Source organism: Podarcis pityusensis (genome assembly GCF_964106645.2).
Source record: "Podarcis pityusensis genome assembly, chromosome: 10".
Taxonomy (NCBI): Eukaryota; Metazoa; Chordata; class Lepidosauria; order Squamata; family Lacertidae; genus Podarcis; species Podarcis pityusensis.
The window spans coordinates 20,467,634-20,491,417 of NC_138035.1; the positions used below are offsets into that span (position 1 = coordinate 20,467,634).

At 44.4% G+C, this 23,784-nt stretch overlaps 1 protein-coding gene across 1 annotated transcript in view; it reads right to left on the minus strand.

The window, feature by feature from the left end:
• Positions 1-23,784, minus strand: part of TMTC1 (transmembrane O-mannosyltransferase targeting cadherins 1) — a 135,229-nt gene that overhangs the window by 9,627 nt on the left and 101,818 nt on the right. Inside the window, exons 12-14 of the mRNA XM_081024001.1 lie at positions 17,927-18,070; positions 10,477-10,585; positions 5,326-5,428 (exon numbers count right to left, since the gene is read on the minus strand). Of these exons, the coding sequence (XP_080880127.1) occupies positions 5,326-5,428; positions 10,477-10,585; positions 17,927-18,070 (356 nt within the window). The remainder of the gene's footprint in view (positions 1-5,325; positions 5,429-10,476; positions 10,586-17,926; positions 18,071-23,784) is intronic.

The following is a 23,784-nucleotide window of genomic DNA, read 5'->3' on the forward strand; positions in this document are numbered from 1 at the left end:
ACATGAGCTCAAGAGCCCTCTCCCCTCCTGTGGCTTCCAGCAACTGGTATTCAGAAGCAATGCTGCCTCCAACCGTGGAGGTAGGCCATAGCCTTCATGGCTAGTAGCCACTGATAGCCCTCTCCTCCATGAAAAGAGAAGAGCTGTCATAGAAGAGTGGGGATTTGAACCTGACACTTAAGTGCAGCGTCCCTAATCACTATACCACACAGGCCAGCCTAACTGACCCCATAGGGCTGATGTGGGGGGGGGGGAATGCATTGTTCATGGAAGTTAGTGGGTGTGGAGATTACTTGCTCAAGGTAACCATCTGCACTTGACAGAGGTGGTCTTTATTTATGATGTAAATAAAACCATAACAGACCCCTCTAATGATGCTTAAAAGCAGCTTGCAAGAAAAGCTTTTTTTAAAAAAGACACTAACATTTTTTAAAATACACTAACATTAAATAGGAAAAACAAAACAGCACAGTTACAGGTATTTTATTCCTTCTATCAATAAATAGATTGGTTTGGTTTAAAGTGTCCTTTCGTGGCAAAACCTAAGACTGTATTTATGCATCGCCACAGGATGGAGCTGCTTGACTGTCTTTTTCATGGACAGACGTGACAGATGAAATTTTGGAGAAATCCATTACAGCAGAGAAGAAGAGAGCAAGAGAGCGCTCAAGCTGTGTGTAAACTGATTAAGTAGTATCATTCATCAGTGTCTTATGCTTAAAAAAAAGCCAACAACCCACAACCGATGTGTTGATGTTAATTTCATCCTGCAGAAAAGTGACAGATTGCTAGCCTTGGGAAGCAAACAGCTATTTAAGATAAATTTTGTACATGAATCCACTGCCTGTCACATGGAAACATCTTCCACAGCAGTATGCATACATAATCTGCATGTGAAATGCAAATAAATATGTCAAGGTTAAAAATAAGCAATGTTTAAGAATTGTAAAATAAAAGGGGGGGCCCTCTTGTTAATTTCACTTTATTTGAAACTTTCAGTCATGCCCTCAAGGCCAAAGCATATTTACAGTGATTCAAGACCCTTCAGCTGTTTTATTCACTGCAAACTCACATCTCTCACAGTGATAGAATCACAGAATTATAAAGTTGGAAGGGACCCCGAAGGATCATCTAATCCAGTGTTTCCCAAACTTGAGTCTCCAGCTGTTGTTGGACCACAGCTCCCATCATACCTGACTGCTGGTCCTGCTAGCTAGGGATGATGGGAGTTGTAATCCAAGAACAGCTGAAGACTCAAGTTTGGGAAACACTGATCTAGTCCAACACTCTGCTACACAAGAATATGCAGCTGTCCCATATGGGTATGAAATCTCAACCTTGGCGTTATCAGCACTACACTCTAATTAAGGGAACTATCCAGGCCAATCTAGATGACTGTAATGAACTCTACCTTGGGCTCCCCTTTGTGCTTACCTTCAATGCTAGTCCTGTACAGAGCAGACCTACTGAAATTAATTATCTTAAGCTAGTCATGTTCATTAACATCAATGGGTCGACTCTGAGTAGGGGTAGCACTGAATACCACTCTGAAGCTGCAATGGTTACAGAACGAAGCGTCTTGCCTCTTGGCAAGAGTGCTAGGAAGAAATGCCGTCTGTGCCTATTGTATCTGTGTTGGTGTTCTGTAGCTTTCAGGATATGAACTGTGATTCTGGTTTTGATTATAAACCTCTAAATGTCTTAGCCCAGAAATTTTCATCCTTTTTGAGTCCACAGCTCCCTTGACCAACTACATTCTTTCTGTGGCACCCCGTGGGGCTGAGGAGCCCAATTATGTCACCCTTTGCCTGCAGAGCCAGCAGCCCCTCACCCCTTTCCAAGCCCTCTGCCTTGTGGTGTGCTCCCTCAGCCTCCTCTCTTATCCCCTCTCCTTGGGACGTCTCTGGGAAGCCGCCGCTGCCGCCCCTGGTCTCTGAGCTGCCCCCTCCCCAAAAATAGGTGCTTCTTCACATTGCCCCACAGGGGCCAGGGAAGCACCCCCTGGCCAGCGCCAGAGGCACCATTCGCCTGGGAAGCTTGTAGCCAGGGCTGCTGCAACAATCAGTTGTGCAAGCCTTTGGGAGGCAGAGATGTGAGAGGGAATCAGAAGAGGGAGGGAAGGAAAGAGGGACAGAGGCCAGTGTTGCCCACGGCACCCCTGACTATCATTCAAGGCACCCAAGGGTGCCACGGCACACTGGTAGAAAACCACTGTCTTTGCAAGCCACTTTGACTTTACTTATTTTATTTTTATTTATTCATTGTGCTTATATTCCACCTTTATCTCAAAGGAGCTCAAAATGGAGTACATGGTTATCCCCCCATCCTGATTTAATCACAACAACAACCCTGCAAGGTAGGGTTAGGCTGTTTGTTCCGATTCTGCATTAAAGAGTGGACTTACTTGGGGGAAAGCTAAGGGGCAAACCAAAACAAACAAAAGCACTTGGACACTGACCGGGAAATGCCTAGAAATGCAGGGCAAAGTTAAGTGTGGACTCATCAAGAGTATCTCTTATACAATCCATCTGAATACTGAATTCATGTAACAAGAGGAATGTACAAAAGAATTATCAAGTGTTTGGAGTTCAAGGAGCAAGTTAAACCTGAGCAGCTTCTGAAAAGCAAATTAAAATGTTCCTGGCTGAGCCACAGTTAAGCTAGTTAAAGCTTCATATTATTGTAAGCATTTTATCCCAATGCCTTAACATGAGGTTTTGGAAGAGTCGGGGTTGACAGTGACAGGCCTCTCAGTCACCTCCGCTGGCAGGAAAGCTCAGATGGCAACAGAAAGATTTGTCACAATCCCCAGCACTTTTAATTGCTGTGCTTTCCCCATGTGCTGTCAAAAGCATCTTTGGGGAGCCTGGGAGCAAGGAGATATATGACAGTATGAGGGCAAAATTGAGTGAGAGACATATTCCTCAAACCGTCCGTGTGTTTCCTATGCCTCTGACTTTGGAGACAATGCTAATAATCACAGTCCGTGAAAGGAATAAAAATGGCCCCTTTTATCACCTATCCAGGCTTCTTGAGGCAAGGCTGTGCATGCAACGGGCTTTTCAGAAAACTACTTTTTATTTTTCTAAATTTAAAGCGCTGAGATTCTCTACCCTGACCTCATCCAAGACCTTTGCAGAAGAGAACAGACTTGCAGCCCAAGGAGCAGGTGCCTGCCCTCTCATGCAGAATGCAGATCAAGGCAAAGAGGAAGAGTTTCTCCCAGCACAGAAAAGCAACTCGGGCACTGCTTGGTGTCCAGGGGCTATTCTGAGGCTACAATAAGCTGCTTAAGAGAAGGCGAATGGAATGAACCCCAACAAAGTAGGGATATTAAAAATACATATATAGAAAACATCTACCCTACATTTCTGTCTAGCAAAAAATAGAAGACAGCTCATTTCATTGCAGTAAAAGAAAGGCGGGGGTTAGGTTTCAGACTGGCTGAATTTTTTAATTTTATTTTAACACAATAAGGGTGGAAGAAAGAGAAGGCGGTATTATTCCAAAGTGCATGTGTGCCAGGATGAATCTGGGGAGGTTTTGGATCTGCTGGATCTAAAGTTCTCCCACTCCCATAAATCCTACCCCCAAAGCCCACCTAGGAATAGGTCTGAGGGTGGGGAAGTACAGCAGCATTAAATATGGCGTATTTCTTTTCCCTCTGGCTACCCCATCACTAGCATACTCTCTGGTTGGTGGAAAACTGGCTGGACTCAAGATTTGATAGTTCTTCTACCACATGGTGCCTGTCACCACAATACTAAGGCAGCAGGATCACCAAAAGTTATTTTTTCTGCTGTGGCTTTCAGAAGTGTTAATGTGCACCTTCTCCCTTATTTTATCTCTGAGAAATGCTTGCTGCAGCAGTTGGAAGCCCAGATAGTTATGTAACCTTCCCTGTCAACAGCTCAGCCAATTGTCTGAAGTCTGTTTTGGAAGGGGCAACCTGAGAGCCAAAAGGAGTGGCTTACTTTCTTGGTCCACTATTCAAATTCAAGTCAATGTATGACGTGCCATTTGCAGTGACTACTTCTATTATGTGTGTGCCAAGGAAGGGAACCGAAGCTACAGAAGCTGGATCTGAAAGACTCCGCATTCTGCCACGAGTCCTTTGCTGAGAAAACATACGTGCCTCCTTTTCCAAGTCACAGCATTTGTGTTTGCACAAAACAAGCCCACTGCAAAGCCTGGTTTTCTTCTGTAGCAGATGTACTCTTCCTCTAGGAGCTGATGTGCAATTCTGAGCCACCACTGAGCTGCAGCAGGAAAGCCTGGGAAGTGGCTGAAGCATACATGGTTTCAAAGTGGTCATAGTGCATCACCATCAGGATATGGTAGGCAACCCTTTGGTGCCCAGACAGAAAGCAGGACAACACTCTGCTGGCTTGAAAAGACAAGCACGTACCAGGAAGGTTGCCAGCTGGACATCATTGCTAATTGCAAACCCTTCCAAGTGCACTTCCAATGACCACCCGATGTGGATGCTATCTCATGAATTTATTCATTTGCAGTGTGATCCTATACACGCCGATCAGAAATATGCCCCCACTGAGTTCAATGGAACTTACTCCCGGGAAAGTGTGCATGTGATTGCTTGGCTGGGAGTAAGCCCTCTTGAACTCAATGGTGCTTTCTTCTAAAAGACATGCACAGGTTTACACTGTCAGTTACCTAGGGTTTTAAGGACCTTAATGTCTAGTGCTCACGGCACACCTGCCCTGATAACCAGCTATGCATCTTTCTGCAAGTGGGAGGGACTATGCTAACACACACACACACCATTGTTAAGGTTGGAGGGTGGGGTGTAGGATTGGACTGTTACAATTCTTCTCCTTTCATTATGCTTGGCCTCATTTACCCTCCCTGACATTTAATCTCTCTGGTTGTGGTGAACCATGTGGTTTCATTTACAAATGTCCATGACATCACCAAGTCACATGTAACACTGCAACATCATAGACAAAACCGGACTGGTCACTGCAGTTAATCAGCGGGAGGTGAGGGCAGATGAGGGCAAGAGGGAAAAGAAGGTAAATGCAGAAAAGGAGCAGCAGCTGACAGGGGACCAAAAGGCTGCTGAACAATTTTGAAGTAATTCGGGTATGGTTGCAGCAGGTATCAAAACTGCCAAAAATGGGAAGGACTTTTCAACACATACGAAAGTTAACTAAAGACAAATTGAGACATTTTGGTTCATTTTCACAGATGGCAACAAGAATGGGCACATTCGCTTTCGGGCACTTTGAATTGCACAGATTAAACTAATTGTCCTCTTGGTTCAACCAGAATATATCTAATAACCCCAGTGCAGTGTGTACTTACCTGTGTCTACTAAGAAAACCCCATAGTTATTGTGCAGATCGGAGCTCTCAGGACAGTTCTCTATTCCAGCCCGGTACACTTCCTCTGCTTCTTTTAATTGGTCCTTAACACAAAAAGAGTTAGCAAACGTGGTTACCCAGAGGGCTATCAGCCTCGCTACTCATGGCTACTTGTACATTTCTTTCCTGGAAATACTTATGGGCTTATTGGGGAAGGGTTCAGGATATTTCCTTCTGAATGCATAGGAGACTGCTTGAGAATGTTACGCAAGCCGTTCTGAGCTCCTTGGAGAAAGAGACTGCCATATAAGAGACTGAAGTACATTAATAGCACTGATGAAAACATAATGTTCCCATGAGAAAAGAAGCTCCTGTGATATGCTTGAAGGTGAGCATGATGCTGCCGCTGCCCCAGATAGGCTCAAGAACAGAGGGAAACGCTTTCTGCTTGCACGGCAGCTGCGCCTGCACTTCAAAGAACAGTGCGCTGTGAGGCATAATGCTGAATCATATCCATGAAAGGGTCTGCACTCATCGGGGTCAAGAAGTAGGCAGGCAGGTGCTGTGTGAGATATCATCATCACACATGGTGAGCTTGAGAATAATCTGAGGCCACAGGAGAGATTTTCACAGCTAACCTGCATATATTCTAGACAGGGGCATATGATGTGCGAAAATCTTTTGTATTTAATTGTGCTCAGATTTTTGAATCTGAATTATGCAAACTGAGCCTATCTGTACATTTAAGGATTTTACAGCATTTATTCTCCTTCTGTTAATCTTCAGGAGGGACAAAAGCTTTGGGAGCTGCTAGGTCCTAAAAAGGCACAAAGGTCTTCAGGACACAAGGAAAATTGGCTGTTGGTGTAAGTGAAACACTCTGGAGTTTTGGCAGAAAATAATTATTTCATTTCACAATCCATGAAAACTCGGCAGAATGGAACTGGGTGGGTTCACACATCCCAAGCAAATATATTTATTTTATTTTACTATTTTATTTAGAAGCATTTACATGCAGCTTAGTATTTCAAAAACTTCTAAGCAGTGTACAGTTTAAACAATATACAATTAAAACAAAAATGCAACTAAAACAGCAATAGGCAGCCCTGTTCAGGGAAGTTTTTAATCTGTGATATTTTAGTGTATTTTTGGTTTCTATGGAAGCCGCCCAGAGTGGCTGGGGAAACCCAGCCAGATGGGCGGGGTACAAATAATAAATTATTATTATTATTATTATTATTATTATTATTATTATTATTATTATTAGAAAAACACACAAAAGCATATAGAGGCATTGCCGACATGTCAAACAGGGTCCAATCTTACAGGCCAGGGAAAGCCTGGATGAAAAGGCAAGTCTTCCCAATATAGTTTTCTAAGTTGCTCATCAGAGAAAAACCCAGACATAGATCAAAGCGTTCCGGGTTTAGGCCCCAGGTACTGGTGTTGGCTACAACATGTTTCCTAATTTCCGGATGAGAAGCTGCATTGGCCTCTTGCAGCTGTTTCCTGCAGGCTTTTTGTTACTCACGTTCCTCCCCCTCAGGGGTTTTTTAAGCACCCACACCTCACAGCTCTTGTCACCCTTTAAAATGCACTACACGAGCCTTCCATCTTTGCTTTGCCACGGTTGCACCAGAGAAGCTTGAGATGCCACAGCTCCGAGCCCCTGCTTTGCAAGCAGAAGGTCCCAGGTTCAATCCCTGGCATCTCCAGTTAAAGGACCAGCTATCAAGTTGTGAGAGAGTCCTCTAGGTGGGACTCTGGCAGCAGTAGATAAGACTGGGCTAGATGGATAACAGCTGGAAGGCAGCGTCTAATGCCCCTTTGACTCCAGAAGGTGTTTTCTGGGGGAAGAAATCTGCATGGACTGCAAATATTGAAGCCCCCCAAGTCTCCGCCACCAACGCTTAAGTTCCCCTGAATCATAATCTTGTAGTTTTCAATCCTCAATAATACGATATGCTTCTGAAGGAGGATTCCTGCCCAAGGCATCCATTTTGGCTTCATTAAAAAGCAAAGCAAAACCTCATTTGATTCTAGATCAGGGGTCAGCAACCTTTTCAGCCGTGGGCTGGTCCACCGTCCCTCAGACCATGTGGGGGGCTGGACTATATTTTGGAGGGAAAAAATGAACGAATTCCTATGCCCCACAAATAACCCAGAGATGCATTTTAAATAAAAGCACACATTCTACTCATGTAAAAACACGCTGATTCCTGGACCGTCTGTGGGCTGGACTGAGAAGGCGATTGGGCCGCATCCGGCCCATGGGCCTTAGGTTGCGTACCCCTGTTCTAGATCAACCAGAGACACAAGGTCAGCTGCCCAATGCCAGTATACAACCAAATCAAGCACCACCTTCTAAACTTCCGATGTCTTAAGAATTCCAATGGGAACAAGTTTTGGGGGGTTGGGGAACCCAGAAGAAAAACAGAATTGGAGAGCTGGAGAGGACGATAATCATTTGGTCCAATGCAGGGGTCTTTTGCCCAACACAGAGCTTGAACCCACAACCCTGAGATTAAGAGACTCATGCTGGATAGCTCAGCTGGCTAGAGTTTGGTGCTGATAATGCCAAGGTTGCAGGTTTGATCCCTGTAAGGGAGAGCTGCATATTCCTGCATTGCAGGGGATTGGACTAAATGATCCACAGAGGCTCTTCCAACTCTATGATTCTATGCTATCTCTGAGCTATCCCTATAGCGCTTTGAATTCCACAAGCATCACAGGAGAAGCGGCTTTTCTTAAAGGTACAGAATCTTCAAAAGCAGCGAAGTGCTTGCAGTTAAGTTTGGGGCTCACTACAACACTGGCTTGTGTAATCGTCCTCCCTTTGCAAGTCTGCTCTCATTTGAAAATCACCTTTCGAGGGGAGGACAGGGTAATTACGCTGACTTACAGCCCAACTCCCTTGAGCATGGAACATTAATCTTAAGTGCCCCTTTTTACAACTACTGGAGCAAAGGAACGTCAAGGCTCATTTTAGATTCTTACATTGCAAGGGGAAACGTGCTGTGCAGGATCAACTGAATCAATCAGAAAGCTCCCTCCTCCTCCCTTTCCCAGATTATAATAAAAATAAATCCAGAACCCACAATTAATCAGTCTGCTTACTTCATAGTAGCTGCAGAGAGTGTGACTTCTACCGCTTGACCTGATCCTCCTGTTAGTCTGGCAGCGTGGGAGCGCTAGTAGAGCTGCTGCTTTGTGTGCCCCCAGGTAACTTGCCAAGCCCCACACCATGCAGAAGGAGCCTTTGCTGCAGCTCCTGTGCACTCCCAAAACTCAGTCTACCAAGGGATGGCACTGGCAATAGGGGGGAGTCAGAGCTGCACATGTTGCTAGAGTACAGCCTCCCCAAACCTGGTTCCCTCCTGGACTACAACTCCCATCAGCCCCAGCCAGCATGGCCAATGGTCAGGGATGGTGGGAGCTGAAGTGTAAAAAAAAATCTGGAGGGCACCACGTTGGGGAATGTTACCATGGTGGAAGGAGAAGAAGTGCATCAGTGACTCCCATCCCAGTGGGCAGGGATCTAATAAGACATTGGGGCTCCCCTGTAGCTACTGAGAGAAGATACTTTCCTCATCTATTTACAACTGAGCCAATGCTGCCCCTCCCACAATGTGGACACCATGTTCACATGCCACAAAGTTGTGGGGAAGGACCTTTCAATGGTTCTGGGGGTAATGGCAACCCCAACCATGAGGGTCATCCAGTTCAACCCAAGAAACCCTGAGATTAATAGTCTCGTGCTCTACCGACTGAACTATCCACTTGCAGCACATCTATTGCCCTGGACCATTTTTTAAATTAAAAGTTGATGAGTCAGTGAAGACCCGTATATTTTATTTATTGATTAAATTTCTATATCGCCTTTCATCCAAGGATCACAGGGTGGTTCACAAGTGACCCAAACATATGATTCTAACAGTTCACCAAACTTATGCTTCGTGTTATTACCTCCTCAGATGAGATAATGTCTTGAGGGAGCAGGCAGATCGAGAATGAGCCTCTCCTACTACCTTTTCTATCGTTGTTGCAGACAAGAAGTTTACTGCTGCTAGGGGACAACTGTTTTTGACTCGCAACCTCTTTGACTCAATATTAGTTATTGCTCTAATGGCCTTATGACCGGTGCTCCACAGTATTGAAAATCCATACTCTTTAAGTCTGTTGTCACTGAGAGCAATTAATTTCGTTTATTCTCTGGAGGTGGTTCAAAATGAAGACAGCCTTACTCATGCCCCACCTGCAAAGAGGAAAAATCAGTATGCGCCACTGGCTCCCAACTCTGCAAGCGATGATAAAGCAACCCAGCATCAGAATCCCAAAGGCAAAGCCCTGGTTTCCTTATCCTTGCACTATTTTCCATATGCCTACGTAGATGTAACAGTATACCTACAGTGAATGAGAGAAAGGATTCCTGCCTACGACAGTGCTTTTATTGACATAATCATTTATTTTCCATAGGTAAACACAAATAAATGAAAACATTTCAGAGATGCTTCTGACATGTTTTACATATTTGCAAAATGGGGCACCTGCCTCATTGGGACAGGCAAGAGGTATGTCTTCAAAAGTTGTACGCTGTTTGCCAACCCTAACACTAACCCTATAACCCTTTGCATGCACAAAGTCCACATTCAGTCCCAGGTATTATCTAACTAGGGCTGGGAAATATTCTCTTGCCGGATATTGCAAGTCTGTGTAAATAGTACTGAGATACATGAGCCACAAACGACAGCTTCCCATGTTGTACGTGCAGCAAGGAACACATGAATGTGCCTAACATCCCTTGGCGTGCATGAGACTTTTGGTGGGCGATTATGCAAGTTTAGCAGCTGTTGCCTTCACAGCTCCATGCCTCTCCTGAGCAACAGAATAGAAAAAAAAAATAGAATACGGAGGGGGGACCACCACAATATAAAATGCATCATTTCTACAGGTGGTATAATTCAGGTACAGAAACCGACACACAACTGGGGCTAGGTTAGTATAGAATTGCCTTCATTTTTAACAATTTCATGGTTTTTTCCTGCGTGGAAAGTAGACATCTCTTATCACAGGCATGTGTCCAACAGAGCTGAAAATTAGCATTAGTATACAGTACAAAGCATAGGTGGTGAACTGGAATGGAACTGGTTACCTGTTCAGCCAACAGTGAAGCGAGGCTGGAGTAAGCATCTGCAAAATCTGGTCCATACTGAATGGAATCTCTCAGTAAGAGAACAGCTTCTTCCTTCTTCCCCCGGGACCTGTAAGTCATAGGAATTTGGATGGGGGAGAGAGAAGGCAGTTCTCTTAACAACTTTCTCAGCTCACCAATTGATTAAAAATACCGTTAACAGACTCGAAAGTGCCTGTCTTCTCCTTTTCAGAAAGGGCTAGATAATTAAATTTTCTTCTATCGAGCGTCTCCTGGGGCAATATCATATTGCACAGCCTGACAGCACAAAGAGGAGTGGGAGCAGCCACTGGATATGAGCTACGTTGTGTGCCTTGGCACCTGCTGGCAACATTTTCTGTAGCCTGCTGGGCAGCACATGCAATTCCTACAAAAGCCCCTTCTCTCCCTTGTCAGCACTTCTTTCCATTTGCTATTGTATTGGGGCAACACAAATCTCCCAGGGAACCTGAGTGAAGCAAACCAGGCTGATGGAAAACTCAAAATACTGGAGGTGGGGGAAGATGAGGATCTGTATAAGGAACTGTGTGGTTCTCACTGTGAATCGTGCAACCCAATCTTCTCAGTTTCTGACCGGTACTCCAGGAAGGAGGCAGAGGGAATCGTTTTTCTCTACTTCTGAAACTCCACATAAACTAGAGATGCTTAGCAGTCTAATTTTACATGCTGGTTCTCCATATGTGTTCCAGCGTCATGCTGAGAGGAAGAGGACCGCAGTGAGCTGGGTTGGTGTCGTTAAAACATATAGCTAGTCAAATTGCACATCGCGCATTTAAAGCAAATTTATATGGCTTCTCCCAAAGAATCCTGAGAACTGTAGTTCACCTGCCACAGAGCTACAATTCCCAGCACCCACCACAGGTTACAGTTCTCAGGTTTCTTTGGGTATCTGGGGTTAAAGCTAGACTTTATGACATATATGTGGCCGAAGTTGAAAATGACAGCCCTGTGCCACCTCCTCTCTCTTCTCTGTAACATTTTATTAATAAAGAATACAGAATTATTCTGAGAATGTAACTTCATCATGCTTCACGTGTTTTGTATTACTGTAGACATTACTGCGGGGGAGACACTGGGCAGCTGCTTTTGGAAGCAGACAGGCCTCTCTTGTGACCTAGCCTCAGTACACCTGCAGCCGCCATTTCCTGCTTTAGAAAGAGTGAAACTGAAACAGAAAACATTGTGCCCAGCTATGCAAATAGGTCAACTTATATACATCAGAGCCTACTGCATGTAAATCTGACAGCAAAGGAAAACACGTTGAAAGCCATATACTGCCAAGTGCAAATGTTTAACCTGGGAGGGGAAAGTTTGCGGTTTCTTTCAGATGTTCATGCCACCCTTAGCTAACAGCTCCAGATGCTGGCGGAATATTGATGTACTGTGGAAAAAGGAGCTGGCAGGCCCAAAGCACGTTCAGTAATGACAAACCATAGTTTATTGTTACGATTAAATGCAGCTAGTGTCATTTTGATAAACGCTAACTCTACAAGGATCCGGTGTAGGATGCCTACCTTCTTTTGGCTTTCCACCTGCTCCAAGTTATTACTGTCCATAAATTCCACTGTGGTCCACCTTTTAAAAAATCAGCTGCAATATTTGCCTTCAGAATTGAAGTCCCTGAGAAGGGCAAACTACAAATTGCTTAGTGAGACCTGGGCCTCCCGTGAATCAGCAGGAGACGGCTCAACAAATGAAAAGTTCCCCAGAAGCACTGATTAAGGAGCACACTTGCCCTCTGGGAGCCATTAGCTTTAATATCTTGGACTAAAGTCATTTACTGGTAGTCTCTCTCTACCTCTCTACTTCTGACTCCCATATCTATAAAATCAGCACAGGGCATGGTAAGCTCAAACAGGCCCCATTTTTTTCCACGTCTGAGGTTGCCATAGGGAAAAGCAGGGATATAAAAGTGAAGAGAGGAGCATGATGAAGCTCAACAGTAATTGAGGAAATAATGAGAGGGAAATGACACTGCTTCTGTCACTGCCTGCCCATGCCGCCATCTTGGCCGCTCACGAATGAAGAGCATAATATGACATTGGACTCCCTACCGGTTGTCTCCCAGTCTGTGTGTGAGGAAGGCTTTCTAAAGTTAGATGCAAACATGTGCAAACAAAGCACTAACAGGCATGTAAAGGAAAATGGCTGAGAGAATCATTTTGAGTGTTTAAGTGCCCTTCTGTTCAGCCATTTCCCCTCCATCTCAGCTGTCTTAGCTTTATGACATACATTTCTATGTAATGAGCAGTCTTCCTCTCAGACTTCCAAAGCCAGGGATTTTACTCCTTGAAGGCCATTTCCCAGAGCTTATTTTAAACCAGCTGGAGCAGGCTCACAAGCAACTCCCGCATTTAAAAATGCAACAAGGGAATGGTTTGTGTGTGTGCTGCTTCAAGAAACACTATATACACTGATGCTTCAGCAAAACATTTCCTTTCTTAGAAGATGGCCTGTGTGCATAGACCCTTCCCATACCTACTTCCAAAAAAGAGACAACTATGCTGGACCATGTCCCTTCATCTCCTGCTTCCAATGTAGAATATGGGAAGAGGCCACAGTGCAGTAATAGAGCATATTATTTTCCTGGAAAAGGTCCCATGTTCAGGCCCTGGCACCTCCAGTTGAAAGGATCCAGTAGCAGGCGAGAGGAATGACTTTTGCTAGAAAACCTGGGGAGCCACTCTTTGTCAGAACAGACAATACCGAGTTGGATGCACAAATGCAGAAGGTACAAGGCTTTGAAACAACTCACTTGCTCTGCAGGTTCTCTTCAATGTACTACTCTTTGCTTGTAATACATTGTATGTACAAGGGATGGGAATACAGAATAATCCTTTTTCTGGGTAAGCGGCTTCGCAAGTAACCTGTGGCCCTCCAGATGTTACTGAACTACAACTTCCATCAGCTTATATCCCCTACTTTACACTTACAAAATAACTGTTATCAGAAAATTAATGGCACACTAAAGTACAGACAATACACCTGCATTTTTAAACACCCATGGCTCAAGCAGGTACAGATACCTGGTTGTTTAACACTTGGTATGTCATCTACATTTTCATGATAGACTACCCAGAACAGTTATGTCTGCTGCATACATTTTCATGATGCATAAAATCAGGGGTGCACTGAACAACACAGACAAGCTATCATCTTTTTTTTTAATAAGCTGGGAAATTTAGAAGATCATATTTGTGGGGCTTTGCAAATATTATATCTTGCCCCACCACCACCACCACTCAGTTTCACAGCAGGGACATTTCTTTCTTTATAAAGCAGCAGATAGCTAACCTACTGCTCTCCAGAAGTTGCACGACTCCAACTCCCATCAGCCCCAGTAATAATGGTCACTAACTAGAGGTGATGGCAGTTGTAGTCTAGCAACATAGGAAGGACCATAGGTTAGGCACCTCTGGTGAACAACAGTTGCTTTGGGGAAGGAATGCCACAGTACAATATTGAAACTAACTTATCGAAGCCCTGTCAAATGAAGGCCTATGCACCTTCCCCTATCCTGCTGAATAATGAAAGGTCAGCTAACTTGTCAATTTATAGATCATCATCTGAGGCCCTTCCTCCACAAGAGGGTGGCAATAGGAGAACGGGCCTTTTCTGTGGTGGCCCCCTGCTTGTGGAATGCACTCCTCCGGGAAGCTTGCCTTGTGCCTTCATTACATATATTTAGGCGCCAGGCATAAATATCCCTCTTCTCCCACGTCTCTGGCTAATTAAACAATCTATGGCCTTTTAAACTGTTTTGGGGGGGTGTTATTGTTTTTGTTTGTCACCATGTTATGTATTTTTCTGTTTTCATACTGCAAACCACCCTGTGATCCTTGGATGCAGGGTGCTACAGAAATGTAATAAATGAATAAAAATTCAAATTAAAGCATCTGAGGTCACCGGCTTGAGTATCTATGGAACATTTCAGTGACATAGAAAATTGATGACTGCTCTGGCAAAAGATTTGGCAAGAGTGAAGGAAATGCCAGTATCAGAAGTTAAAGGATTAAGAAACCCACTCAGCAGCAGTAAAAAAATCTTTATTACCCACAGGCATGCTTCTTGAGCACCATGTAGTCCTCTCAATTATCCTCTTTTTTCTGTTAATGGTTTTTTTTTTATTTGAACAGAGAACAATGTGCATTTTTAAAAGAGATAATAAAAAGATTATAGCATCCCTTATGTGGCAGCCTGAATTACATATGTTGCTCTGGCCCCATTCCAGACAGAGGCTCCGTTTTAGGCAGAGAAGCAGCTGACATACAATTGCACACAATCAGTCATTACAATCAAGACTAGATAAATGTGGTCCAGTAGACAGGAAGTTGGATTTAGATTCGGAAGTCTGCTTCTGCTACATTGGCTTGTTTGGACCTAACACTAAATTATGGTTTATAAAGTATGGAAATGAGCCTCGGGCTTACATGCTGGTGCATTAGCTTACTCAAGAACAAACACTGGCCCATTTCAGATGTAATGATAAAACATGGTTTAGCCACACAAGAACAAGCCTTAGAGTGACACCCCCACCCCTCTGGTGTGGTCAAAAGGAAGAAGTTAGAAGTTGCCACTGCCTGGTTTCAACTAACCAGATTTTCTTGTTACATCTGAACTGGGAATTCTGGTTAGTTTAAATTATGGTTTGTTGAAACAAGTCAAAATCATAAAGTGTAGCTTGTTCTTAGCTTGTTTCAATAAACCATGGTTTAAACCAACCACAGTTTCCTCCTGTTGCCCTCCACCTCTGGGAACATTCTAGGCTGTTGCCTGGCTCACAACCCAGTGAGGATTCTGTGAAGGCAATGATGGTATTAGCAGGCTCTTTTACATGGGATACAGGGCTGCCACACCTCGCACAATGGTGCCAGTCTGAAAGGGGGATGCTTCTTGTTCCTACCTACACACATACATTTCCACAGTGTGCAGCTGCTAACGCATACAACTAGTATCTCCATGGAATTTTTCCTGGCTTTTGATCCTGCTAGCAGTTCCTGAGGCCTACTAGTGCAGGCTATCGGTTCTGCTGAACAGGGCAACTGTCTTTCAGTGTTAAGTTTCCCATCTGCTTGGTCCACCATATGAAAGGATTGAGGATGAAACACAAGCACATGATTGCACAACACACTGCAAAGTCAAACAGCATATAAACATTATTTAGCAGTAGTCTGAAGAATTATGGGCTACGAAGCTCTTCCTGCCTGTGACCAAGGGATCTGCTGCAAGGGGGGGGGGTCACTCGGAGTATGTGTTTGTTTCCTGAGGGCAAGACGTATATTGCAGGAAAACAAAAACCTGGCTGGCTATACTTCCTACCTTCTCTGAATTCACTGAGTGACCTCCTGCCAGGAGCTGCTGGGGCAGCACCAGGAACCTCCAGATCTGTGCTCTGCTGCCCTATAAACGGTTCCCTGGGCTATGATACCTTTTCACAGTTCACTCAGCCCATCTTGTCTGTTGGATTTCCCTGACCTACTAGGGCTTCTAAAGTCTCCCACTACCTGGCTGTTAGACCCAACTACATAAGGGCATGCAATGGACAATCACATCAAAATAAGAGAAGGGCATCATCTCCTCTGGACTGGAAATAAGCTGAGCTATTTTCTCTGTGTGAAAGAGTAAGGCTTATTTCTAAGTCAAGCTGAATTTGAATCTCAGAAACCCTTGATCCCCCAAATCCCCACTTCTCCCCATAACACATGCCCAGTTAGGGCAGTAGCTCTCCAGCTGTGAGGAGACAGAAAGAGGGAGGTATCTCTCTCACTTCCTCTCCGTTGTGCTACTGACACTGCAGTCATAACAAGGAGCTCCTAGTGTGCAGGTGGATGCTAGGTGCACTACAGACACCTGCCCACCTCCCATCCAGTCTGGAGCTGTCTGGGAGCTCCAGTAAGAGATGCTGAAATTGGAGAAGGCAGAGGAAACAGAAGCAGCAGTTTAATCAGAGAAAAGAAAGGGAGGCATGAAAGGAGACTCTGAGAAAGCAGGAAATTAATAGTCTTGCTGGGGAGAATGGGAAGCTGTGATTGCTAGAAATAAGCTACTAAAACTAAGTGATGTGGAATAAGATGGCAGAATTAACTGTAGCACTTCAGGTTGCAGGTGGAGGATTTTTATTTTTTAAAAAGAGATGTTCAACTATGAAAAATTTCCTGCAAGTAGAAAACCAGCACAGTTACGAGAATGCTGGTCTACAACAGGCAACCCCAACCTTCGGCCCTCTAGATGTTTTGGCCTACAACTCCCATGATCCCTAGCTAACAGGACCAATGGTCAGGGATGATGGGAATTGTAGTCCAAAACATCTGGAGGGCCGAAGGTTGGGGATGTCTGGTAAACAACCTCTTTCCCTTCATTATGTCTCAGTTTTCAGTTATCATTTGGATGGGGGACTATGCAACACTCAAAACTAGTATCCCCCTACCTGGACTCTCAGGTGATACAGTCAGTTCTATCACATTCTGCTTAATGTACTGCTCTGGCCAAAGGTAAGGAGAAAGAATGACAACTAGTGTTCCTTTACTCTTTCAAAGCTGCTCAAACTTTGCTGAATATTCACACATAAGGTGCCCCCTCATCCAGGGCATCCTATCTCAAAATCCAACAGAACAGAGAGCACTTTCTTTTTATTTTACACCAGGATGACCTTCTGCACTGATTCTCTTCCTCTTCACTCTTTATCACATAGGGAGGAAAAGAAAATGATTTCACAAGTTTTCTTAAGAAGATAGCTGGAAACAAAGCCAAGGATTCATAACACGCTTCCGATCTAAGTGCAGTATCTAGTCCACAGATGGGCCCTAAGGCAAAACTGGAAAACTGGAAGTGGCTTTGTTTTCACTGCAAAAGGGAAAATGCATCTAGCCAGAAATATTTTATCTGAAACAAATGTACTGATTACAGGGTAACTCTCTCTGGAAACATAGATCATTATGACTGATGGTTATCAGAACGCACATGGGAGCCAAGTATCCAAAAGTTAATCATAAACACAACTCCCTCAGTTCTGAAATTCCAAGTCATCTAAGCTCCATACTGATGGTGGAAGTTAGTGATATGCTTACAAAACAGTTTGGGCATGCCCTCAGATGCGACATGGAACCTGCAGAGCTCCAGATGTTTCTGGACACCAACTCCCATCATCCCTATGCTATCTGGGTCTGATGGGAACTGGAGTCCAGCAACATCTGGAGGGCTCAGAGGTTCTCCAGCAGTGTACTTAGCAAAGAAGTGGTTGACTAGAAGTTGTAACAATATGCATTTGAATAATTAAGACTTACCTAGGGCTGAAGATGGAAAGCTTCTGAGGACTCAAACATTCTCCCAAGGCAGTCAGACCTGGCTTTGATTTGCAAGAACAATTTTCCAATTTTAAACCTACGGGGGACTGAATGAGACCATAACCTACTTGAGCAGATTTCCAAGATTGAAGAGGGCCCGGTTGTGCTGTGGATTCAGCTGGAGGGCTCTGCTGTAGTATTCCTTTGCCTCTGCCAAGTCTTTGGTCAATGTCCCAAGGTTGTTCAGGGCACTTGCATGACGTGGGTACAACCTGAGGGTACAAGAAGGAAGTTGATTGTCTTGTTGTAAACAAAGGAGGCCATCAAACCCATTTCAACACAGCCTCCACTCTTACAAACCCTAAAGCTGTTCCAGCCCAGTTACTTCCCTGCTTCAGTGTGCAATCCCATACATTGTTACTTAGAAGTAAATGTGTTCAATGGGGCTTAGTCCCAGGTAACTGAGCATAGGACATCAGCCCTTTTATGCAAGTATATGAAAGTGAATAACACTAGTTGCTTGGATGCAACAGAAGACTGCTATTGACTGTCATGTCCTGCTCGTGGACTTCTCATGGGTATCGTGATGGTCACTGGCTGCTGTGCAAAGCAGGATGCAAGACAAGGTTGGCCTTTGTCCAGATGCAAGAGGGCTCTTTTTAAGTTCTTATGGCATCAGAATGTCTGCTCCTCCTCTGCCACCATTGCCTGTCGGTGAGGCCCTCAGTATGCCCTCTCCCTCTGTGCTTGATCTAGGCAGCCACCCAGAGAAGGCAGGTGGAGGACGCTGTTCCATCTTGTCACTCTCCTCCGTGTTCACATGCTCAGAGAGGATGGGCTAGCAACTGGAATTTCACAAGAGCAAGACAACAGGAAGAGAAGGCACAGCAAGGCCAGGAAGCTCCAGGGTTGGCAGCAATGATGGCAAGCCAAACCTAAGCTTCTCCCATTATGGTGCAGGGTTAGGTCCTTGACCACTAGGCATGCTGATTGGAGGTCGCAGTCCAATACATCTGGAAGGCACAAGGTTGGGGGAAGCTGCCCAAAACATCACATTTCAATGGAGTTTGCCAGGGGGTTACTGGGGCTCCATTCCTACTCTGCCTTTTTTTAAAGGGGAGAGTCTGCCTGACATGATCTTGCATCCTGATTACGGGACAGGATACAGCCTTCATTCTAATCTACAGCTCTGGTGCCTGAAAGGAGAGACAGCCTGTTTACATTTAATCCTGTCGGCTTTATTACGAAATACAGCTTTCCCATTTGGAGTCTCTCTGAAAACACACATGCGCGGGCACATGCACAACGGTATATATGTCACCGGTAATGGCAACCATCTGCAAGCAATATCTCTCTTGCTATGTATCTCATTAGGCACAAACTCCTCTTCGCTTCACCTAATCAAGTGCCAAGTGCTGCATTATTTATGAAAGAAAGCTGAATTTCATTAACACTCTCACTGGGGCATCCAGTTTTTTGTTTTAATTTTTTTTAAAAAAAACAATCAATTTCCCCATTTTTTTTAAAATCCCAGGCATTTGCGTTAAGAACTTCCTCTCCTTCACAATTATAGCAAAAGGCTCAAAACAGTGCAATTCATTATGCCACTGGAAAAAGAAATGGAAGTAATACTTTAAATCAGGTTCAGCTTTGATTTCTGTACACAAGAAAAGCAGGATGTGGTGGGGGGGGGCAAAATGAATTATTCAGAAGACTCCTTCAGTGGTGCCACTGCAATTGTCAGGATAAATTTAGGCAGCCTGGCCTGGAACTATTAGAGGTACCACATACACTGCACAAAACTTCCAGTATCAATTATTGTCGCAGTCCTCCACATACCATTGTTGCTAGAGAAAAGAAGTCTCTTTGGCTGCCAAAGAATGGTGAATTGTAGCTTCAACACAAAAAAGATGTCAAGCAGAAATGGATTTTAAATTTTTAGAGAACTGTTAACTGTTCTTCTATCTGAGACACTTAAAAGTTTTTTTCCATTGCTGTTTGACATCTCAGTTAAACTGGTGGCAGCAAGGCAATGCCAAACTCAACCAGGGTGGAAGGGAGGAAGGAGGAACTTGTTGCCATGGATACCATCTAAAATCAAGCAAATATACTGTATTAATTCATCTTTCGTTTGTGTCAGGAAGCCACTTAGGAAGCGCTGCACTGAGAACGGGCTGTGGAACTGGCCAAAGTTTAAAGGAGCTCTGAATTTAGGTCAAAAGCCGGGGCTAAAGTTAAAAACGAATGCTTATGAGGTTGTCAGTTTTCAATGGTGAACAAGTAGTTTAGACTGGAACTCGGGCAACGGACAGTATCCAGAGCTGGTCTGCAGAAAAGGGCAGGAACACAGATAAGCATGCAGTGGAGCAAAACAATTAACTGGTTTTGGATTGTTAGGCAAGAAGAATAAGAATAACAGAACTGTAAGAATGGAAGGGATTCCCAAGGGTCATTTAGTGGGGTCATCTGGGGCTTTGGAGTACGTTGTCAGCAATATGCTGATGACACACAGCTCTACTTCTCCTCTACATCTGCTGGTGAGGCAGCCGAAGTGCTGGACCAGTGCCCTGCCTCTCTAATGGACTGAATGAGAGCCGACAAACCAAAGCTCAATCCAGATAAGGATTGAGGCACTGTTAATGGGTGGTTCCCTAGTTTGGATGGATGGGAGGACTGCCTGCTATTGATGGGGTTACTGAAGCAGCAGTTATGCAGCTTGGTGATACTTCTAGATTCATTGCTGTCACTTGAGGCTAATGGCATGAAGCACTTTCCATCACCTTGGGTGACCCAGCTGCTCCCCTATCTGGACAGGGATAACCTAACTGCTGCCGTCTATGCTCTGGTAACCTCTAGGTTAGATTACTGCAACATGTTATACGTGGGGCTGCCTCTGAAGACGGTTCGGAAACTTCAGCTGGTGCAGAATCCAGTGGCCTGGTTGCTCACGAGGGCAAGCGTGAAAAGGGAATAGAGTAGCCTTCTTTACTCCATCCTGAACCCCTCCCCCATCCTTTTTGTGTAATGACAGGGATTCAGAAATGTAGCAGTAGCATGCCAGATATTGCAAACCTGTTTTCATACTAGCACTTTTTAGAAAAGAAAACCAACAAGGAAGAAAGCAAGCAAGTGCAAGAATAAGAAACCCATTCATTCACTTTCGGATGCTTCCAGACAGGGGTTTGATATTGTAAACAGCTTGTTCAGATATTGCAAACGAAGACTTTTTTAAAACATCAGATTTCCCCCAGAGAGGAATATTATGGATTAAACAGAGGGAGACACAGGCTGACATTTTTATGCCAACAATGTTGAATGAATGCTCCAAGAAGAAAATTTTATGCATGAGGAACATCCATCCCACAATGAACCCCCATCTGAAAGAACTCTTTATGTTAAAAGATAGGCAGGTGTTTGGATTGGGTGGGGGGGGGGAGTCTGTTTAAAAGCTAATCAGAAAAAGAACTGGGTAGGGCTTCCATGGAAAAAGTAATTTTCTTATACTGGACCATGTCAAGGCCGGTTTGTATGAACCTGTGCATGGTGTGGGTGGGTGTTTGTATGTGTGTTTCCCCATGTGAGTCCAGCCCAGTTATAAGCATGGCATTAAGCTTGTGCACACCTGAAGTGATTGCTCTGGGGCCATCCCCAAGTGTGAATGACTCAGCCCTTTTATTTAACAGCTCTCTGGTGTTTAAATCACTGCCTCCTTTCACCCATAGGTAAAGGACGGAACATCACAAAGATCTCTCTTTATAACATTACAAGGAAAACAACAACATATCCACTGTGTCGTCCTAGTTATGTAGGACCTGAAATACTGCGCGACAACCCCATCCTTGTCTTGGCATCCTGAGCTGTGTCAATCAAGGACTCTTCAAAGGGTGGAGTGGTTGATTCCTCCCGGTGCAATCAAGTTGGGGGTTTTCAACACGAAGTGCAGTACGCAACTATCTCCGTCAGCTCAGTTGGGGTTCTCTTAAAGTAAAGGTAAAGGGACCCCTGACCATTAGGTCCAGTCGTGACCGACTCTGGGGTTGCGGCACTCATCTCGCTTTATTGGCTGAGGGAGTCGGCGTACAGCTTCCGGGTCATGTGGCCAGCATGACTAAGCCGCTTCTGGCGAACCAGAGCAGCGCATGGAAACGCCGCTTACCTTCCTGCCAGAGCGGTACCTATTTATCTGCTTGCACACTTTGACGTGCTTTCGAACTGCTAGGTGGGCAGGAGCAGGGACCGAGCAACGGGAGCTCACCCCGCTGTGGGGATTCGAACCGCCGACCTTCTGATCGGCAAGCCCTAGGCTCTGTGGTTTAACCCACAGCGCCACCCGCATCCCTTGGGGTTCTCTTAGGCAGCACTATAATGTCCAGCCTGCCTTGATTCCCCAGCACAATATACATTCATGAATAACGGGCCCCAGTCTGTTGTGGATGCCTTTGCAATGAGACAGAATTCCAGCAGCCTCTTCTCCTCTGGCATTGATGATGAATAGAGTCCCTAGCCTTTTTTTAATGGCCCTCTGTTTTTGCCCCCATATTCAGGTAATCTGAACCATATCCACAGCCTTCACAGCCCCTCCCAACTTTACAGCAGTTTCTAAATTGACATCCCATGGTAGGTATGATGAGGTAGGAGAGAAAGCAGCCATGTAATATGGGCGGGGGAGGAAAGTGGTGAGCTGAGGCATAGGATTACTAAATAAAATACCATTTAACACCAGGCTACACCTTCCCGTTCTTTAAAATAACGCCCACACAAAAACAGCAGAAGATCCAGTTTCCTTCAAAGCTTCTCCATGAGTTTTTAAAAATTTATATTTGAAACCAGCGTGTCTGGGTTCATTTAAACTTCATTAAATCTCTCTCTGCCTTTACACTCTGAATGCTTTTCAGCAAAGGGTTGCAGGTAACCTTGGACACCATCTGGGATTTATTTCTGCAAAGAATTAAAGTGCCAACACCTTTAGTCAACTTCTGTTTTTGTTGTTCCTTTTTTTTTTTTTACAAGAACTCAAAATGTTCTCTGCTGCTTCATTTATGAGAGCCATAGCCATCCTTGTTCCTAACGCATCAAGTACTATTATGGGACCTGGATTAGTCTTTCGGAATCATTTACTGGAGTTTGGCCTTGGTTTGATTTTACGTGTGATTGCACCAATATTCCTTTTGTGCCATGTTTTGCTGAACTGTCCCTGTGCATTGGTAAATAAGCACATAGGAAGAATCCAGACACAACCTATGTAGAATTATATCAAGGTTTTCTCTTTTCTTTTTGTGCTATATATCAGTGAAACACCCACATAAGAATCTTAATGCAATCATGTGTATGATCACATTAGGAATGCTTATATATCAGTGACACACCCACATATACACAGCAGTCTGTACAACATTCAGAAACTAAACCAAACCTTAAAAATGGGAGATTTCTGATGCACAAGTCCCACTTCAGAGACACTGGAAGCTGCTTTATACTGAATCAGGCAGTTGATTCATCTGGTCCATCTAGCTGAGTATTGTTTCTACACTGACTTAAGAGCATCTCTCCAGTGTTTCAGAGGGGGGCATCCAAGCCCTATCAGGGATGCCAGGTCTTGATCTTCTGCATGCTCTGCCAATGAGCATCAGCCCTTTTTGATTGATTTGGAATTCCAAAATCAAATGATAAATTGGCTATTTCAGAAGTATCCCTACACTGCTGTAGTACATTGAAGATTAAGATGGAAAAAAGTAATCCTGTCCAAGGCTAGAATCTCATCAAAAGCTTCATGGAACTCCTAAACTCCAAGTGAACATTTCCTCATTTTCAGCATTGGAAAAATGCATTTTCAGCATTGGAAAAAATGTGTGTGCCATCTCTGTCTCTCACGTCAAAGGAGAATGGGACAATGCTGAGCTCTGTGTATACATTTCTGTCCCATCCTGTGTTCATCACAACAGCGCTGTTTCTATTCTGCTACAGACTGGCTTCTGCTAAAACCAAC